Genomic DNA, 18,243 nt, shown 5'->3' on the forward strand with positions numbered 1-18,243 from the left:
GCTTCCTGCAAAGGTACGCAGCTGGAAAAGAGCGGCGGCCTTACATGGTGTATCTAACGAAACTTTTTGAGCACATTAGAAATAATTTTATGCCCACTCTCTCAAAATTTCACTGTTAAATCTATGGAAAATTTTTTTGTATAATATTTTTCCTCTGAATCTTGTGAAACGGCTCTGCAGAATTAGGCAAATGTGGCAGAGGGCTGGTTCAACATTCACTGCGTTCCTGATGGCGTGCTACAGGTCCATATGTACTTGTCATTTTTTTTTTATGTAGCACAGATTTTGGATTTGAATTTTTTTGATACAGTGTCTGTTGAGATATCAATAGTGAGAAGAAAATTTGATACAAGAAATTTGAAATTCACAAATTTCGAAAACCCATGAATGTCTTAACCTGTACTGTGGTTCTAGAGTGCAGCAGAACAAAAGGGGTCAGAATAGATAAAACAACCATGAAACAATCTGTTCCACATGGTGAGTATGTAGACAGGAGACCGTAATGGAGAAAAATGCCCATTGTTCTAGCGCTGCCCTGCAATACGCACCCACCGCGGATTAGGAAAAAATTTCTTTAGAGTACTTCCCGGTCGATTTCTGCTATGAAACTTCAGGACAACATAATAAACGAAGCATACAAGCGGATACAACAATTAAACAAGATATTTGGGGCTACTTTTTGGGTTTCAAAGCTGCTTCCTCCCTTAAGTTGTACCTGACTGCATTGTTTGAGCTCCCAGCTGCGCTCACTATGTGGGATATGTCATGCAGCGCCTGCTGGACGCCTGCCTTGAGTGGGGTCCCTGGGGGGGTGTCGCCCCACGGCTGGGGGGCGGGGCCGGGAGTGGAGGAGGGGGCGGGGCTACCGGTGGGCCCCGCCAGGTGCCCCTCGCACAGCGCACCCGGTGGCGCTACTGCACCGAGCTGCAGGAGCTGCGCGACCGCCTCGGGGAGCCATGCACATCAGACGAGGATGACCTCTGCTCAGGTGGGCACATTCCAAACGACATGCTGAGAGTGCCTGCCGCATTTCACTTCATTTCGCTTTATTGCCTTAAACACCCCCCAAGTTTTGAAGGTATTGCATTAGGAGTGGGTACAGGAATAAATACAAACTTATGCGCAAATGTGTTAGCAGCTAAATATGGATGTTATGCAATTCAAAACAGTGGTGGATAGGTGATTGTAGCAGTGTTGTGCGACAGGTCGTTCCAGTCCTTACCACGTTTCCATTAAACTTTCAATAGAAGTCCAGTGCTTTCATCTGTTTCTGTTTGTCGGTGTTGGTCATTTTATTGGTGGAACATGCCTGCATTCAGGGACGGGAGCCAGCTAGTCCCGCCTGTAGCGAGCAACCGCATCACCCCCAACCTCATCTACAGTTAGGCCTGCTTGTAGACCAACACCAGTCTGCGATGTGAGCAAGATGTGGTGAAGCTACGATCGCCAGACAGGGAATTATCTGGGGGCATGCCCCCTAAAAGACCAGGCAGGCTTTCGTAAAGGCTACTTGACAGTAGAACATATTCACACAATCAATCAGGTGATAGAGAAATGCTCAGATTATAAGCAACTTCTATATATATGCAAGAATGTTTTGGCGGGCAAATTGGTTAAGCACCTTTTATCGAACAGCAAGAACACATACATGTACAAGAGACGAGCAAACAGACAAACACAGTGCTGACTATCTACTGAAGGTTTTCCATGCCACTAAGTATAAATGCATAGATGACACTGGCATGGAAAGAGACATAACGCGCAAAAAAAGCAAACAGAAAAATGCGACAGCAGCAACAGAAATGCTCGAGAAATCAACAGAGATTATCAGTCCCGCAGAGTGACACCTCTTTTTGCAGCAGTGCTAATGAAGGGGGGCTGACACATGCGTTTCCCTGCTTCAGTGCCTTGTATGCCTCAATTATTTCCCATCCAGTTTTGTCCCGTTTTTTTGGGATCAATGTTGTTTCACGATACAAGTGCACGCACTGTTTCTTGTTCTTTTTTTGCTCGTTCGCAATCCCGGCAGTGAATTTGTTCGTCTGTTTCCTGGTCTCTTGTGTTTGTATGTGTTTGCGCTGTTCGATACAGGAGACTATATATAAAACCTTCATAGATTATGAGAAAGCATTTGACTCAGTGGAAACCTCAGCAGTCATGCAGGCATTACGGAATCTGTGTGCAGATGAGTCTTATATAGAAATATTGGAATATGTTGATAAAGGCTCCCCAGCAGCCATAGTTCTCCATAAAGTCAGCAGTTAAATGCCAATAAGGAAGGGTGTCTAGCAGGGAGACACGATCTCGCCAATTTTATTCACTGCCCGTTCTATTCTGTTCTATTCATATAATGTGAAGGCAGGATAACTGATGGTCGTTAAGGGTAACGGAATGAATGCCAAGAGAAGGCAAGCGTAGCAGGGCACTGCAGAATAGGTCGGCGAATGAGATTAAGAAGTTTGCGAGTGTGTAAGGTAGTTAGCGAGTGTAAGTCTGCTGGCACGTGACTTGGTTAATTGGAGAGGAGATGTGGGAGAGGCCTTTGTCCTGCAGTGGGCGTAGTCAGTGTTTGGTCGGGTGTTTGCACAAGACTGTCCTGTGCTTTGTGCAGTTGTGGTACCATCTCCAGGCAGTGGTGTTCACTAGTGGGGTGCCTAAGGTTGTTTATTTGCTTGCTTTGTGGCTGTTGTGCGCAGAGGGTGGAGGGCCTCCAAAGCTTCTGCGCAAATACCGGCGACAGGTGCACCACTTTGAGAGCGCCCTGAGCCCTGAGCTGAGCCGGGTCCCGTCAACACTGGCTGCAGGGCCCCAGGGACCGCATCGGTGTGACACAGGTGAGTTGGCTGGCAAAACTTGTTTATTTTGTGTTTACATTACATAAAGGGAGACTCGGATCTTGGAATGGTAAAAAATGGTTTTTCAAAAATGGCATATTCACTTTAATATACTCTAAAGTACCTAGCTACAAAGTTTCGTGGTCTAAATTGACCTTCAGCTACTAAAAAATCAATATGTCTGACACCTCTGAAGCTTCGAAATGGCAATTTCGGAGAAAAATGTGCCAGAACCTCTCCGGCCATCGCTGCCCACCACACCGTCCCCTATAGTCATCTTGGTCTTGTTCATACGCTGGAGCTCATTTCTACATTGTCTCTATATCCTAGCGAGGAAATGTGGTCCCCCAACCATCCTCTCCCCTTTGGCTAGTAGCAGCGGCTGCTGTCTCCTCTTTCATGTGCCCTGCTGCGCAGGGCTCATTTTATTACTACATACGCCTGCCTTGCACAAAATCCCTCACTTTGCAAACAGCCAGAACACAACATCGCATGGAACAGCTGAAAATTTTTCTCGCTGCAACTGCCACACCTGTATCACTGTTGCGAATGTCGAACTTGCGGCCCGGCGCGCGGCTGTTCGTTTCTTCGGCGTAAAAAATGGCAGACCTCTTGAATGTAACCGTGAACGAGCACCGGTCGCTTGCCGGACCTGGAGCACAAATGATGACTGATGAAGCACTACATTAAAAACTTGTGGAACGTGGCCGGCAGTAGTCAAATGCTGTGTCTGTACACTTGTCTCGTCCTTTGTCCCCTGCGCTGCTGAAAAACAGTTCTGCACGTTGACATAGCAGCTGCTCAAGGCCAGCACCAAGAGCGATGCGATTGACGGAGCCGCGCAGCAAAAATGCAACCACGCTGTAGCATGCCCGATATCTCGTTTGTCTCGCGTTTAGTTATAGTGCGGAACAGCGGCCCTTCCACCAACTATCTACACTACCTTGAGCGCCGAGCGCACATTTGAAAGTGAAAGAAAACTTGTTGGACGCTTGAACTTCCCTTAGAACCTGATTGCGTTATTGGGTCACCACTGCCGCTTATCAGCAACCGCAGTCAGCAGCCACATGTGGGGAGTGTGGGGTGCCAGTTTGCTGTTAATCGATAGCCGTCATCGGCCGCCGCCCGCGTGCGCTGGGAGGGGATGCCAGTTCTGCACGTTGACATAGCAGCTGCTCAAGGCCAGTACCAAGAGCGATCTGATGGAGCCATGCAGCAAAAATGCGACCATGCTGTGTCATGCCTGATATCTTGTTTGTCTCGCCTTTACTTATTGTGCGATGTTTTTGTTTCGATTGTAAGTCGACCCACCCCCCCTCTCCCCCACTTCAGATTGTCAAATTTTAGCAAATAGGTCGACTTATGTAGAGCTTTGCAGAGGTGGAGTTGCCAGCTGCATGGCATCCGGTCACATCACGCGGCAGAGCATGATGACTGCTTTGACGAAATGAGTGGGCGGGCTTACGCCTTCTCACATGTAAGCAGTCTTCTCTGCCGACTTTTTCTTTTTGTTTTGCACCTTTAATGTGTAGTGTGCCATTTGCTGCAGTATTTCTGACAGCTATGAAAAGGCACATTCCTATCTTCTATATACCTCCAGAAACTTGTCCATCATACTCAATTTGATTTTTACCTGCTGTTGCCCACATAGATGTATTTTAATATGTGACACCTATAAGTGATATACAGTGAAAACTTGTTAGTATTGTTACGTGGCCCAAGGCGAGGACGCCGCAAGAACGACCTAGGCACAGTTCACAGACCGAGAGCACAGGGCCCGCACAAAGCACAGAGCATCCAAGCCCAGAACACTCACACCACCGAGGCACTTCGTTCAATTTGTCTTCACTAAGATTATCTGTTGCACAGCCCCCAGTCGCAAAAACACCATCTCGGTGTAGATTAGGGTGTGTCAGGGGATGGTGAGAGGTAGGGCTTCGAGAGACGTGAACACGCTGAGCTGCACGGGAGGTGTTCTCCGGGAAGGCCAGGGCGATCTTGTAGGTGTAGTGTTACCTGGTGGAGCATAAGGTATGAGCCAACATACCAGGACAGAAGTTTTTCGCAAAGCCCGATGCGTCAAGATGGCGACCAATGCAAGACAAGGGCTCCAGGGGAGAAAGTGTGACCATGCGATGGCGGCGGTCGCAGTAGTCCTGCTGTGAGGCCTGTGATGCTAGTAGTTGGGATCGCGTCAGTTAGCGGGCGTGGTCGGCCTGAGCAATTGCATCATGTGCGTATCCAGAAGGCTGAGCAGCATGTGTCGGGAGCAGCGCGTCCAAACATAATTGGGGCTCGCGGCCGTACAAAAAATAGAACAATGAGCAACCCGGCAGTGTCACGACGGGAAGAGTTGTAGGCGAAAGTCGCATATGGAAGGGGGATATCCCAGTTTCGTTGGTCCGGGGAAACATACATTACATTGCGAGCATATCCGTGAGAGCGTGGTTGAGGCGCTCTGTAAGACCATTTGTTTGGGGATGATAGGCAGTGGCTAGCTTACGTTCAGTCAAGCAGGAACGGAGAATGTTGTCGACAACTTTAGATAGAAAGCAGCGGCCGCGATTAGTGAGAAGTTGGCGGGGTGCACCATTATGGAGGATGAGGTCGTACAGGAGAAAATCAGGCACATCGGTAGCAGTAGTGGTGGGGAGGGCCCATGTGATTGCATAGAAAGTAACATAGTTCGTAGCAACTGCAACCCATTTGTTTCCAGAGGTGGACTCAAGAAATGGGCCCAAAAGATCCAAGCCAACACCATGAAATGTTCAAGGGGCACATCAATAGGTTGAAGCATGCCCGCTCAGAGAGTGGCAGGACGTTTCCGGTGCTGGTACTGGTTGCAGGCACGAACATAGCGGCGTACGGACTGGTAGACGCAGGGCCAGAAGAAGCGACGGTGCACGCAGGCGTAAGTACGCGAGACACCAATATGTCCAGCAGTGGGGAGGCCATGGGGCTTGTGGAGTATATCGGTGCGCAGGTGTTTGGGCACAATGAGCAAAAGGTCGGGGCCAGCGGGGTTGAGGCTTCCGTGGTATAGAGTGTCATGATGCAGCACAAACCGGTGCAGAGCAAGGTCATATAGGGAGGAATGGAGGTGGTCAATAATAGAGCGCAGCTCGGGATCCCATCTCTGCTCATCGCCAACGTGAGCAATAGCAGAGATCGAAAACAGGTCGGCGGCGCAGGCAGTGCTAGGGTGGTCAGAAGGGTCAACAGCATATCGGGAGAGGCAGTCAGCATCTGTGTGTAGCGGACTGCACTTATAGACCATTGTGTAGTCGTAGTCTTGTAGGCGTAAAGCCCAGCGACCTAGCCGGCCAGTAGGATCTTTCTGTGAGGAGAGCCAGCAGAGCGCATGGTGGTCGGTGACAACCGTAAAAGGGCGGCCGTACAAATACGGGCGAAATTTGCAAGTGGCCCACACGAGGGCCAAGCACTCGCGTTCCGTAATGGAGTAATTGCGCTCTGATGTAGAGAGGAGGCGGCTAGCGTAGGCAATGTCACGGTCAGACCCAGATTGCTGCTGAGAAAGGACAGTGGCGATTCCATGACCGCTGGCGTCAGTGCGCACTTCAGTGGGAGCGGTCACATTGAAGGGTGCCAAGATGGGCGAGGTGGTGAGCTTCGAGATTAGAGCGGCAAAGGCGTTTCCTTGCAGGGTCCCCAGGTGAAAGTCACGCCTTTTTTTAGCAGATCACTGAGGGGGGAGGCGATGTCAGCAAAGCCTGGCATGAATCGACGGAAGTAGGAGCACAGCCCCAGGAAGCTCCGTACGTTGTTGCAGGAACATGGCACCGGGAACTCTTTTACGGCTCGGATCTTAGCTGGATCAGGGTGAACACCCGTGGCATCGCCGCAGTGACCCAGGATTGTGATCTGACGATGTGCGAAACAGCATTTGGAGGAGTTGAGCTGCAGGCCGGCATGACGGAAAGTGAAAGAATCTCGGAAAGGTCATCAAGGTTAGAGGAGAAGCTTGGGGAGAAGACAATGACGTCGTCGAGGTAGCAGAGGCAGGTGGACCATTTGAATCCATGCAGAACGGTGTCCACCATATGCTCAAAGGTGGCTGGCACGTTGCATAAGCCAAAAGGCATAACTCTGAACTGATACAGCCCATCAAGTGTCACAAACACGGTCTTCTCACGGTGCTGGTCATCCACTGCTATCTGCCAATAGCCGGAGCGAAGATCTGTAGAGGAGAAAAATTTAGCAACTTATAGGCAATCAAGGGCATCGTCGATGCGCGGGAGGAGGTACACGTCCTTTTTGGTTATCTTATTCAGGTGGCAATAGTCAATGCAAAAACGCCATGAACCCTCCTTTTTCCTCACAGGAATGACTGCCGAGTCCCAGGGGCTGTAGGAGGGTTCGATAATGTTCTTATCAAGCATCTTCGTAACCTCGGCGTTAATGACCTGGCGCTGAGCGCAGGAGACTTGGTATGGTCGACAACGGATAGGAGAGGCATCATCAGTGTTGATGTGGTGCTTCACAGCGAGAGCTTGACCCAGGGGGCTATTATTGAGATCGACAACATCCAAAAAAGATTCGAGAAGGTTTCGAAGCTGTGCAGTTTGGGTGGGACAAAGGTCAGAGGGCATCATGGTCGCGAAAGCGTCCATAAAAAGAGAGCTAGGCTGGGGATGGGTTGCGGGATCGTGAGAAGGGGCGGTGTTGAATGTAGCGACTTGGCACAGTGCGAGGGGGGAGATCGTAGCAACGCAAATTCCGGACGGGAGAACTTGAGAGAAGTCGAAGTTGAGGAATGGCAGAGGCAGTGTGTTCGCCTTGACCGAGGCGATAGTATAGGGCAGGGCAACGTTTTAGGTTAGCAGGAGATCGGTACTAGGCGCAGCGAGGTAGTCGCCGTCGGGAACGGGGGAAGAGGGTGTCAGTGCATCGAAGGAGGCGACTTGAGACGGCAGGCGAGCATATTCTGCACTGAACAGGCAGAGAGAGAGATCGACGTGCTCGAAACCGAGTTGGGGAAGCTCGAGTTGGAGGACACCCTGCGAGCAGTCAATTAGGGCTGAGCGGTCGGAGAGGAAATCCGTGCCGAGAATGAGGTCGTGGGTGCAGGTGGACAAAACGGTGAACTGAACTGGGGTACTGTGGCCGGCAACAGTGATGCGAGCAGTACATAGTCCGTCGACAGCAGGTGTGGCTCCATCCGCCGACGGCGACGGCGAAGGGCAGAACTCATCACAGATACGTGCACACCGGTGTCAGTGAAGGCGTGCACAGGAAAACCGTTGACTGTGACGTCCAGTAAGTTCGGTCGGGTGGTCAGTAGAGGATTTCTGGTTGGAATCATTGATGCAGCGTCACCTCCGGGAGCTGCATCAGCTAGTTTTCTAAAGTGGAGCAGACGTAGGGGGCAGCTGCCAAAAGATGGGGCGACTGCGGTGAGCGTGAGCAACGGCCTTAGGGCGACGGAAAGCGGGAATTGCAGAAGGAGGGCTCAGACTGGTCGGGCTGGGAGCGTGGCGAGAAGCGGCACTGAGGGTCAGGTCGTTAGTTGAAGACGCCACCACGAGGAGGCGGAGACCATGGGCTGCGGCAGTGTCAAGAAATGCGGCCAACGCGGGAGCAGTGAAAGCAGATGGGTCTGTTATTAGCCATGCGCCATTCTGCCGAATTGCGGTAATGGGGCGTGTAGTAGTAGGTGGAGTGGGTGGTGGGCGGCTGTGTGGCCAACTGAACACACCTGCAGAGAAAGATCCATGTTGGAGAGTTCTTGCTTCACGACGGCCTGAATTAGCGACACGATGGGCAGTGTTGTACCAGGGACATGTGGTGGGGATTTCACAGGCGCGAGGACCTCCAGTTCACGTCGGACTATCCGTGTAACCAAATCGGTGACGGGAAGAGCGTCCGAGGGTGCGCACGATGGAGATCACTGGTCCTCACAGGAAGATGTCGCAGCCATGTTGGGAAGGCGGGAAAATGGCTGCAGATTGTGGCTGCCTTTCACTTGTTCAAAGCGACAGCACTCTTTAATGATGGAGTCAACAGTGGAGCAGTCTTTGCAAACAAGAAAATTGAAAGCATCGTCTGCAGTGCCTTTCAACACGTGGCCCACATTGTCTTTCTCACTCATGGCAGCGGCGACCTTGTGGCAAAGAGTCAAGATGTCCTGGATGTAGGCCACGTAGCTTTCTGTCGAAGACTGGGCTCAAGACACAAGCTGTTTTTTGGCGGCGAGCTGCTGATCATCAGGCCTACCGAACAGCGTCCTTAACTTTTCCGTGAAGGTGTCCCAGCTTGTCAGGATGTCCTCATGGGTTTCGCACCAGACTCGGCCCGTGCCATTGAGGTAAAATGTGGCATTGGCGAGCAAGAACGACCCGGGCACAGCGCACAGGCCGAGAGCACGGGGCCCGCTCAGAGCACCCAAGCCCAGAACACGCACACCGCCGAGACACTTGGTTCACTTCGTCTTCACTAAGAATATCCGTTGCAGTATGTTCCCAATTAATATGATTTTCTGGTTTCTGCGCTGAAAACCGCGCACATTAAAAATCTCCCATAGTTAGATTGTATTTCTCCCAGTTAATATGCTCCCGGATAACACTATCTCTCTGCTACTACATTCCAAATTTTGACTAATTGGACTTGTATAATACGTTCATTGACCAGCGACACGTGCAAACATCTAAGTAAGCCGAACATGAGTGCACGTGACATGAAGATGGTGCTATAAAAAAATACAGCGGCAGTCACTTGCCGTGGTGGCTTCTCTGCGGTGCTTAAGTGCAAGGAGGCAAGGCACCAGCAACAACAGCAACAGCATGCTAGCTTTCAGGAGAGACGTTTTTACGGGGACGCGACATAGAAAGGGGAAACGCTAAATTTCTTCATGGTATATAAGAGCAAGGGGGCGAAGCAGCCATGAACAACAGCGATGCTTTGGCATACGAGCAGGCCAGGTGCAAAAACAATGCGTCAGCCGCATCGGTGTCTTCCCCGCAGTACTCGGATGCAAAAGGGCGAAGCATCCGAAAACGACAAGGAGGAGATTTTGGTTACTTTCAACATTGTTGACGGACTCGATGCGTTTCTAAAATTCCAACTTGTAGAATTCGATTTCTAAAATCGAATTTTAAAAAACACCAGGTTTTGTATCTATAGGGTCATTTTAATCATATTCCAAAAAAAAATTTTCCTGAAAACAGCTCAGAAGTTCTCTTACTTGATGTTGCCATCCAGCCCTCAGGAACTTGCATATCCTTATGCCATGGCTAACTGAAGGCTGAAAGCCCAAAAACAAGCCCAGCACCTCAGGAGGCAGAATGTTCTTTCGAATGCAGAAGCCAAGCATTCGTGATTTACACGAAGCATTGGCGATGACGATATGAAACGAGACGGTTCAGCGAGACAGGACGAAGAAATAGAGCCCCTTGTACAAGAAATAAAGCTGTGCAACATGTACTGGTGGGCGAGTTGGTCATGTGTTACCAACTCGCCCACCAGTTCATGTTGTACAGCCCAGAAATGATTTTAAAATTGTTTTTGTTACCATATAGAGCAGAGAACTGGCTGAAGTCTCCACAAAAAATGCCGGTTTTCTCAAAAGTGTTTTCTGACCTGACTGCCTTGCTTGCAGGAACCGTAGCATGACAATGGCTTCATGTATTTTCATGCAGTTTGTTGCATTGTGTTCCTTCATAAATTTTTTGCCGTGATAAGCCTATGTTTTTAATTACTGTATAATTTTTTATTGCATTAAAAATTTCACATGACGATAATGACTGCATTATTCAAGCGTGGATATAACATTCTGTGTAAGAAAACATCAGGCTGGAAAAAATTTTTTGAGAATGTCACTGCAGTAGCCATTCCTCTGGGTAAAACATGAGAGTGACTATAGACTACTACTGTGTAAAGTTGTCACACGAGGCTTTCTGTAAGTTTGGTATAGCAGTCAAGCATATAAAAGTATATAATGTTCAAACTACGGAAAGGGAGAAATGCCTAAGTCGTAGTGCTTCTTGTATTTGAAGGCTTGGAAAGTGTTGGATAATTATCTAGTGACAAGATACGAGGTGAATTAATTAATCTGTGCTTAAACTTATGGTATTCACTGAAACTGCTGCACTTCTTAAAGGGGCTGCGAAACACCGCTTGAACAGATGCCGGTTACGCTTCAAATGGATTCTTTATGTCACACAGATGCTGACTCAAAAAGAATTACGAGAATCGATGTATAGGAACGGGAGTTATTCAATGAAGAAATTTCAAAATACAAGCAAACAAAATGCTGCCCTCAACTCGATTTTCGCACAGCTTCCCATTCCCATTTCACTGTCCCAATGACGACACACAGGGCGACCAATCAAAACAGCCTATCTTAGCACGTGGCGGAAGTTTGCTCTCCATGGTTCTCTGTTCTCTGTAACTCGTTCATGCCAAGGCTGGCAGCGCGTTTGCATGGTTACAACAACCATGTGAACGCCCAGCTGACCCGGCAATGCTTCACCGTCACGTCGACGGCGCAGAAGGAAAAACTGATCAGTGACGTTCCCTTACTTATGGATCCGAACTCGAGCGCGAGATACTGCGATGGTGTGATAGCCTGCGCAAGATATCAGACACATTTAGCATAGCGCGTACCGCTACTGCTTACCGCCAAGCATCGCCCGTCGCTCTTAGTGCGCTGGTTGGCCACGGCGAGCAAGGAGCGCGCACTGTTGACGGGAACGTGGCGCCATCTGGCGCCACTGCCCGGTGATTCTCCACAACCTGACGATGTGCAATGCCTGCTAAATGTGAAATGAACGCATTCTTCCTTGGGACCGAAACGAACGCTTATAGAGTGCAATGGCTCGATCGGATCGATTCCGCAAAGCCACTCTCAGATACATAGAGAGTAGCCATAAGTGTTTAGCGCTAGGTTGTAGGATGTTTACAGAGAGGCGCAAAGTCCTTCGATGCAAAAAGTAGCCAGTGCCTCTGGTGGCGTGTTTTTGTTTTACTTGATTTATAGTGCTTTTATCTAGGGCAAGCAAGCTGGTTTTGTTAATGTACTATAAAACACAAAAATTTGACAAAACGCATCTCTAGTTATTAACCCAATTTGCAGTATATTTACTCTTTGTCCAATCATCAAGCTCGCACAAAGTGATGTCATATCCACTGCTAAAAACCACCACTGTATGGTGACACCGTCAGCGCCACAAATTTGTTTTTGAGAGCTAATTAAAATATTAAAAACCACAGTATACGCGATTTGACCGATGCTAATAGCATCACTATAACTCATTCTATGCAACCAACAGGCAAAACAATGCACTGAAAATGTGTTTCGGGGCCCCTTTAAGACCCCTGTTCAAGCACCAAGTTAGAATATGCTGCCTCCATTTGGGACCCATACAAATCATCCTGCTTTCATACTGTCGAACTAGTTTAGGAGTACTGTGTTCATTAGGAGGGCGAGGTGGATGAGTAATTACATGTTTTTGGAGCTTTCAGTGCACAGCTGTTGTTTTAAGGTGAAAGGTGGGTCTCTGTCGCACCATAGCTGTCAATGAAAGGCGGTTGGTTTGGGTGTCCATGGATATATGTGAGACAAGGGTCAATTCCATTCCTTAAAACCAATTTTCATTTCACTTTCCTATGCCGCAGTTCCAGTGTCATTTCCTTTCTTTAAATTGTGCAACGCCTTGGCTGAATAGGCTGTCTTGTCCCAATCCAGATGCCTCCTGAATGCAGATCTGGTCTGGAAGGCCTAAAAGCTCTTCGTAGTCTTTAATTAACATCTTCACCACACATCAGAGACACAAGCAGCAATGCCGCACTAAAGGCTTTTGGTCTCACTGCACATTAGGTCAACAAAGTGCACCTCTGAATTTTTTGAATTTTTCTTTGTGTAGCTGCTTGTGGGGTTTGCATTGACCTTATCAGAGGCCTGAGAGCAAAGGACCTGGTTTATTTCTGCATGGGAGATGCTTTTGAGTTTCCTCCCTTACTCCCGTAACCTGGCACCTGTTGAATTGTTATGTGTATCTTGGTGGGGGGTAGAGCAGTCAGACGATGTTGGAGAGGCACGGGTGCATGTGAGTGGAAAGATTTGCCTCAACTACTATTGCAAATTGTGGTTTGGTCATGATGCTTGGTGGTGGTCTCAGTTTTGCCACCATAGCAGATCCTACACCTGTGTTGCAGAGTGGAGTGAGTATGGGTGGGGGCATTGGGGGGAGAGGGGGACAGCTCTGAGGTGTTGCAGTGTCAGTGATGTTGTACTTGACAGCCCTGATGCTAACGTACCCAGGAAATGATGTTAAACGTGCCAGTGCATGGTGGTGCGTTCACCCAAAGCACTGGGTGTTCCGGTTATATGTGAACAAGTTGCGCATAAAACGTGTGACATTTGAATTCATTTCATTTATTGAAATCTTAAGGGCTTTTACACAAGGTGAGGGCAAAAACTGTGTTCAGAAATGGGCTGATGCCAGTTCAATTAAAAGGGAGGTGTGAAGGGTACACAAATGAAATAATGAAGGAACAAAACAAAGCAAAATTGAAATATATAAAGGGAAGGTGCAGTAGGAGGGAAACTATTAATTTGGGAAAGCGAGAACATCATGTGAAACGTGCGAGATATGAGGGTAGTTTCACCTGTGAGATTATAAATTCTGTTGATTGGTTCTGGATGGTTTCCCGCTGATTGATTAGCAAGATATCTTTGTGAAGGATGCCAGAATGATGAAGCATATTTGAGTTTTAGACGTACATAGGCCTGATAACTGGGTTGTTTGACTTCGTGTGATGCTGCACATTGTCGAGCCTTGTGGTAGTGAGTGCAATTTCTTATGAAATCGGTTCATAATGTTTAGTTTTGGTTGGCTGCGTCTTTATGTCAGATTTCTTTGGTTCTTATCCGTGTTCTCTGGCTCCTGTCATGGCATGGTTCTGGTTGCGCAGGTTCTGGTCACTTCTTGAGCAAGTGCCTGACCCTGTCTGAGATCACCGAGGAACGGTTTCGAGACATGCTACTTTCTCATCGACACAAGCGACTGGCTGGCTTGGTGAGTGCTTTCCCCTGTGCTGATTAAGTGTGCAGAAGAAAACTCTCTGAGTGGCAGTACGCCTTGCCCATGGAGAGACACTTGTGGTCTCAATCTAGGCTGTAAATGAAAATTTGAAGCATCAACAGCACACAGAGGCAATACTGCTGTCACCAAGTTTGCCATGTTGCAGCAGAGTGACTGCACCCCCTGCAGGACGGAGGCCTCTCCCATATCTCTCTGATTAACTTTGTCCTGTGCCAGCCGCGGCAACCCAGGGTATCCCCGAAAACTTTTTAATTTCAACCGCCCACCTAACATTGTGCCGACCCTGCTATGCTTGCTTTCTCTTTGAATCCAGGTCGTTACCTTTGAGGACCATTGGTTGTTTGCCTTTTCATTCCTGCAGTGTGCAGAAACCCAGATGGGTGTAATGGGCCAATTTGATGGTGCCGCACTGTTCATAACACGATGTGCTGATGTGTGAACCCATTGTTTGAAAAATTAGCTGTGGTTTAAACTTTGGTTAACGCGGGTGAGAAGCGAAAGCTTCTTTTGCTTGCCTACGTTCACAAATGCCACACACACTGCCGAATGGATTGTATGTAAAGCGTCGATGAAATGACCGATGCCCGATGGGGCAGTTGCCACCTGCCACGGTGGGCAGATTGTGATGACATCAGTAGGTGACATACGACCTGTCACATGACTGCACTGATGCTGCGCTCTTGAAAACCTAGCGTAGTGAATCTTGCGCTTCAAAAATTTGAATGGCTGATGACTAACATGGTGCTTATTTATAGAGGGCTGTCCTTGGAGAACAGGTTTAAATGGTAATCTTCTGAGATGAGTCTGTTTGTCTAAACATGCAAAAAAAAAAAGAAGCAGGGCGGTGGTGTTCCTCTATGCCAATATCATGGGCACAAGAAAATGTTGGTGCTTTTTGAAGAGGACTGTGTACCGGCATCTAAACGCTTCGTGCTGTTGGCTTTCTTATCACGGTACCTAATACAACTCGCGATTCACCTCTCAACTGATTTCAACTGTCAAAGAGTGTAAACAGTAAGGTATTACTTGTTTCGAAGCTGGTTTTCAGCGACAACGCAACTACAGAATCCAACGCTGATGGAACGCTCGCCTCAGTCATGTTGGTAGTTCTGCATTATTATCTTTTTCGTCACCTCTGCATTCCGGGCCTTCTATACCGTGTGTCCGCTATCGCTTCTGGGCTGTTTGGACTTTGTCCCATCATTTGCGCTCGTCGGCGACATGCCGAACCGTGCAGCCGTCAAAGGCCGAGTTTGTGGATGTGGTCACCACGCCATATGCATGATGTGCTGGCATCCAGAGCGGCGCGATTGCACGGAAGTGTCAGAGCGTACATATGCTTCTTCCAACAAGTTACCGTATAAATGTGTGTAAGGGCCGCACGCTGTTTTCCCCGAAGGAAATATTAAAAAAAAAAAGATCCTTGTTAGGGCCGCACCCTAACTTACGACGACCCACACGGGAATAGCCTTCGAAATGCACATGCCATGGCCTCCGCAATCGGCTGCGGCTGCAAGCAACGGTGTGATTGATCGTGGAGGCCGTGCACGCGCACAGGAGCTCTCAGGTGCCACTCATGGTTGGCGCCCAAGGCCGCGGCTTATCATCATCATCATCGTAAACTTTTTCCTCCACCGCGAGCTCCCGCTATCCATATCGGCATCAGTATTACAAGCTCCAGCTTTTTGTGGCTGTCGTGGTGGCTGTTAAAGGCACAGGAGTTGTGGTAGCATGTTAGTTCACCATATTTGTGGCTTTTGTGTGCTGCCGCCGAGCGTTGCAATTTTAGCACGATGGGCAAGCACCTTAATAGCTCACATGGCTGGGAGTTTGCTCTCGAACACGGCAAGCATGCAGCGGCAGGAAATTTGACATGGCTGAGAACTGCATCCAATAATGGTGCAACCAAAAGGATGCATTGAGGAACGCAAGCTGCAAAAAAGCGTGCTTTCCAAGGCAATCCATGCAAGTTTCCCGAACTGGAAGAAGAGCTACTCTTCTAAATGATGGAAGTCTGGAACAACGGCTACGCATTGACAGCGGAAATGCTGTGTGACTTCTTATGGGATGAGTGTACACCAGAGCACAGCACCAGCTTGGAGTTGGAAGACTCCACGAGTGATGATTGAACGTAGAATAAATGCTGCTCATTACCTGATTGGTGTGTTTTTAGTTTTAAAAAAATTTTTTTTCGCACATCACGTGTATGGCAGCACCCCAAAAATCGGCCCTCAAATCTAGAAAAAAAAAGTGCGGCCTTTACACGCATTTATACGATATTTTCATGAATCATCAAACTTCAAAATACTTGGAAAACATTTGAAGTTTCCGAATATTGCTATTCGCTTTGAAGCCTGAATCGAACACTGCTTGATATTCGAAACATTTGCATTTTCGCACAACCCTACCCAACAGCCTTCTTGATGCTGCAGAAACATGCCTTTTGATTTTTTTCTTATGTAGTTAGAAGATTCTCATTTTGATCATTCATGCCGCAACGGTTTCAGTGTAATGCTGTGCTAAGCATTGTCTATTCTGAGGGCCCTGCGATTTTGAACTCTAGACCCCCCCCCCTTTTTTTTTTTATAGAACATGGTCAGCTGAAGACAACAAATGTAAAAGCAGAGTGTGCATACCAGAGCACTGCTGGCAGCTAATTTTATTCAAAGAAGAGGGCACACGCATAGCTATCACCCCATGTACAGAAAACCCAATTGCTGTTGTTCTATTGCTATTCTGTCACATGATGCAAGAAAGCAGATGGAACCATCGTCAGTATGAAGACCTTATGTGTGTAGCACATATCCCTATGGCTATAAGCTGACTGAGTAACGAGTGGTGGAAAAAAACTCACTAACAGGTGTCATGCCTTTGGGTACAGGCAGCGACTGATTTTTCAGACTCTCTAGGGACCGCGAAAATGCCCGAAAAGCTGGGAAGTCCGGAAAATTGAATTTCATCAAAAAAAATCACCAACTTATTGCCAGTGGGCTGGAGCAATGGGTCAGTAGTCCTGTGCACATTGAAGCACCTCATGACTAAATTTCTTCGCGCATTGTGTGCATCAACGTTACTAGAACAAGCCAGTTTCACAGTTCCGCCAAAAACATGGCCCCAATGGCGGTCACGCAAACTTATGGTGCTGCAGTCAAGTCTTGCTTCCAGCCGAGCGCATCATCTGGTGCACGCGGAGCAGAAAGGCTGTGCGCATGTGTGCTTTATTTGTGTTACCACTGTCCTTTGGAACGAAGCAGGCAAGTCTCAGCTGCTGTTCATGCTGTGAGACTTGTACAATAATGTGCTCAGATTAGGACAAGTGCCACTAAACAGCTGCGGTGTCCTCTTTTGTGAACAACTTGAAGGTGATCACTTTCATGACAGCCGACAAGAAGCAATAACTTTTTTTCTGATGAGACAATCCCTCATTCTTCTTAAAAAGTGGAGTTGAAGGATGCAACGGTAAAGGAGCAAACTAATCTCATGCACTTCATACAGTCATTTTGTAAGTATAAACTACAACAGAGCACTTTATCCGAGCAGGTTTACCCTAAACTGATACCTTCGTTGATTTCAACTGTACATTTCTTCCCGGTGCTTGTTACGAGCATTTGCACGACACATTTTGGTTCTTGCGAATCTCTGGATGACAGGGCAATAAGTGCATGGAGGTCACAGCATGCATTATCAGGCGGTACTATACAGGAACCAGTCAGTGCTAGAGCTTAATTAGCTCCTTCGTGCCTTTGTTTCGTGGTTTTTTAGTAGTTCCACCTTATATATATGCACTTCACAATGAGATTTATTTTAAGCTCTCAAGTATGACCGCCGCTCATTTTTGCACCTGTTCCAAATAGCCCAAAGGACAAATCTTCGATCCTGAATGAATGGTAAGCAATCAAAACAGACAGTATGTTCACAGCCAGAACTGAGAGCAAATGCTTACAATTTAAACACTTCGCTTCAATCTCTAATAGAGGTGAGCTAAACAAAAAGCCAGAAAACAAAAAGACCCCGCAAACATGGTTACGCCACCTCTCGTTCCTGTGTTTTGCTGTGGCAATAGCAGACGACAGCATTCGCCCAGAAGCAAGACTTGACTATTGTGCGGTTAGTTCTCATGACTGCCACTAGGGCCTCCTTCTGCTACTGGCAGCGATGGGAAACTGCGAAACTGGTTCAGTTCTAGTAATGTTGGTGTGCGTGGGCAATGGAGGATGATTGCTTTCATGATGGCTGTACTGCCTTCGCCTTGTCACCGCCAAACACATGGGATGGGACAAAGTCTAGTGAAAGTGAACCCGCCGCTGCAGGAACTCCGCTATGCTGACAGTACGAAGGGCTGCGAA

The 18,243-nt window shown here is 48.1% G+C and overlaps 1 protein-coding gene across 3 annotated transcripts in view; it reads left to right on the plus strand.

The window, feature by feature from the left end:
• Positions 1-18,243, plus strand: part of LOC144094191 (nuclear factor related to kappa-B-binding protein) — a 156,365-nt gene that overhangs the window by 55,153 nt on the left and 82,969 nt on the right. For all 3 annotated transcript variants that reach the window (XM_077628116.1, XM_077628117.1, XM_077628118.1), the window contains 3 exons: positions 772-988; positions 2,697-2,834; positions 13,767-13,870. In XM_077628116.1, the coding sequence (XP_077484242.1) occupies positions 772-988; positions 2,697-2,834; positions 13,767-13,870 (459 nt within the window). The remainder of the gene's footprint in view (positions 1-771; positions 989-2,696; positions 2,835-13,766; positions 13,871-18,243) is intronic.

The sequence above is a fragment of the Amblyomma americanum genome, chromosome 6 (assembly GCF_052857255.1).
Source record: "Amblyomma americanum isolate KBUSLIRL-KWMA chromosome 6, ASM5285725v1, whole genome shotgun sequence".
NCBI classification, from domain to species: domain Eukaryota; kingdom Metazoa; phylum Arthropoda; class Arachnida; order Ixodida; family Ixodidae; genus Amblyomma; species Amblyomma americanum.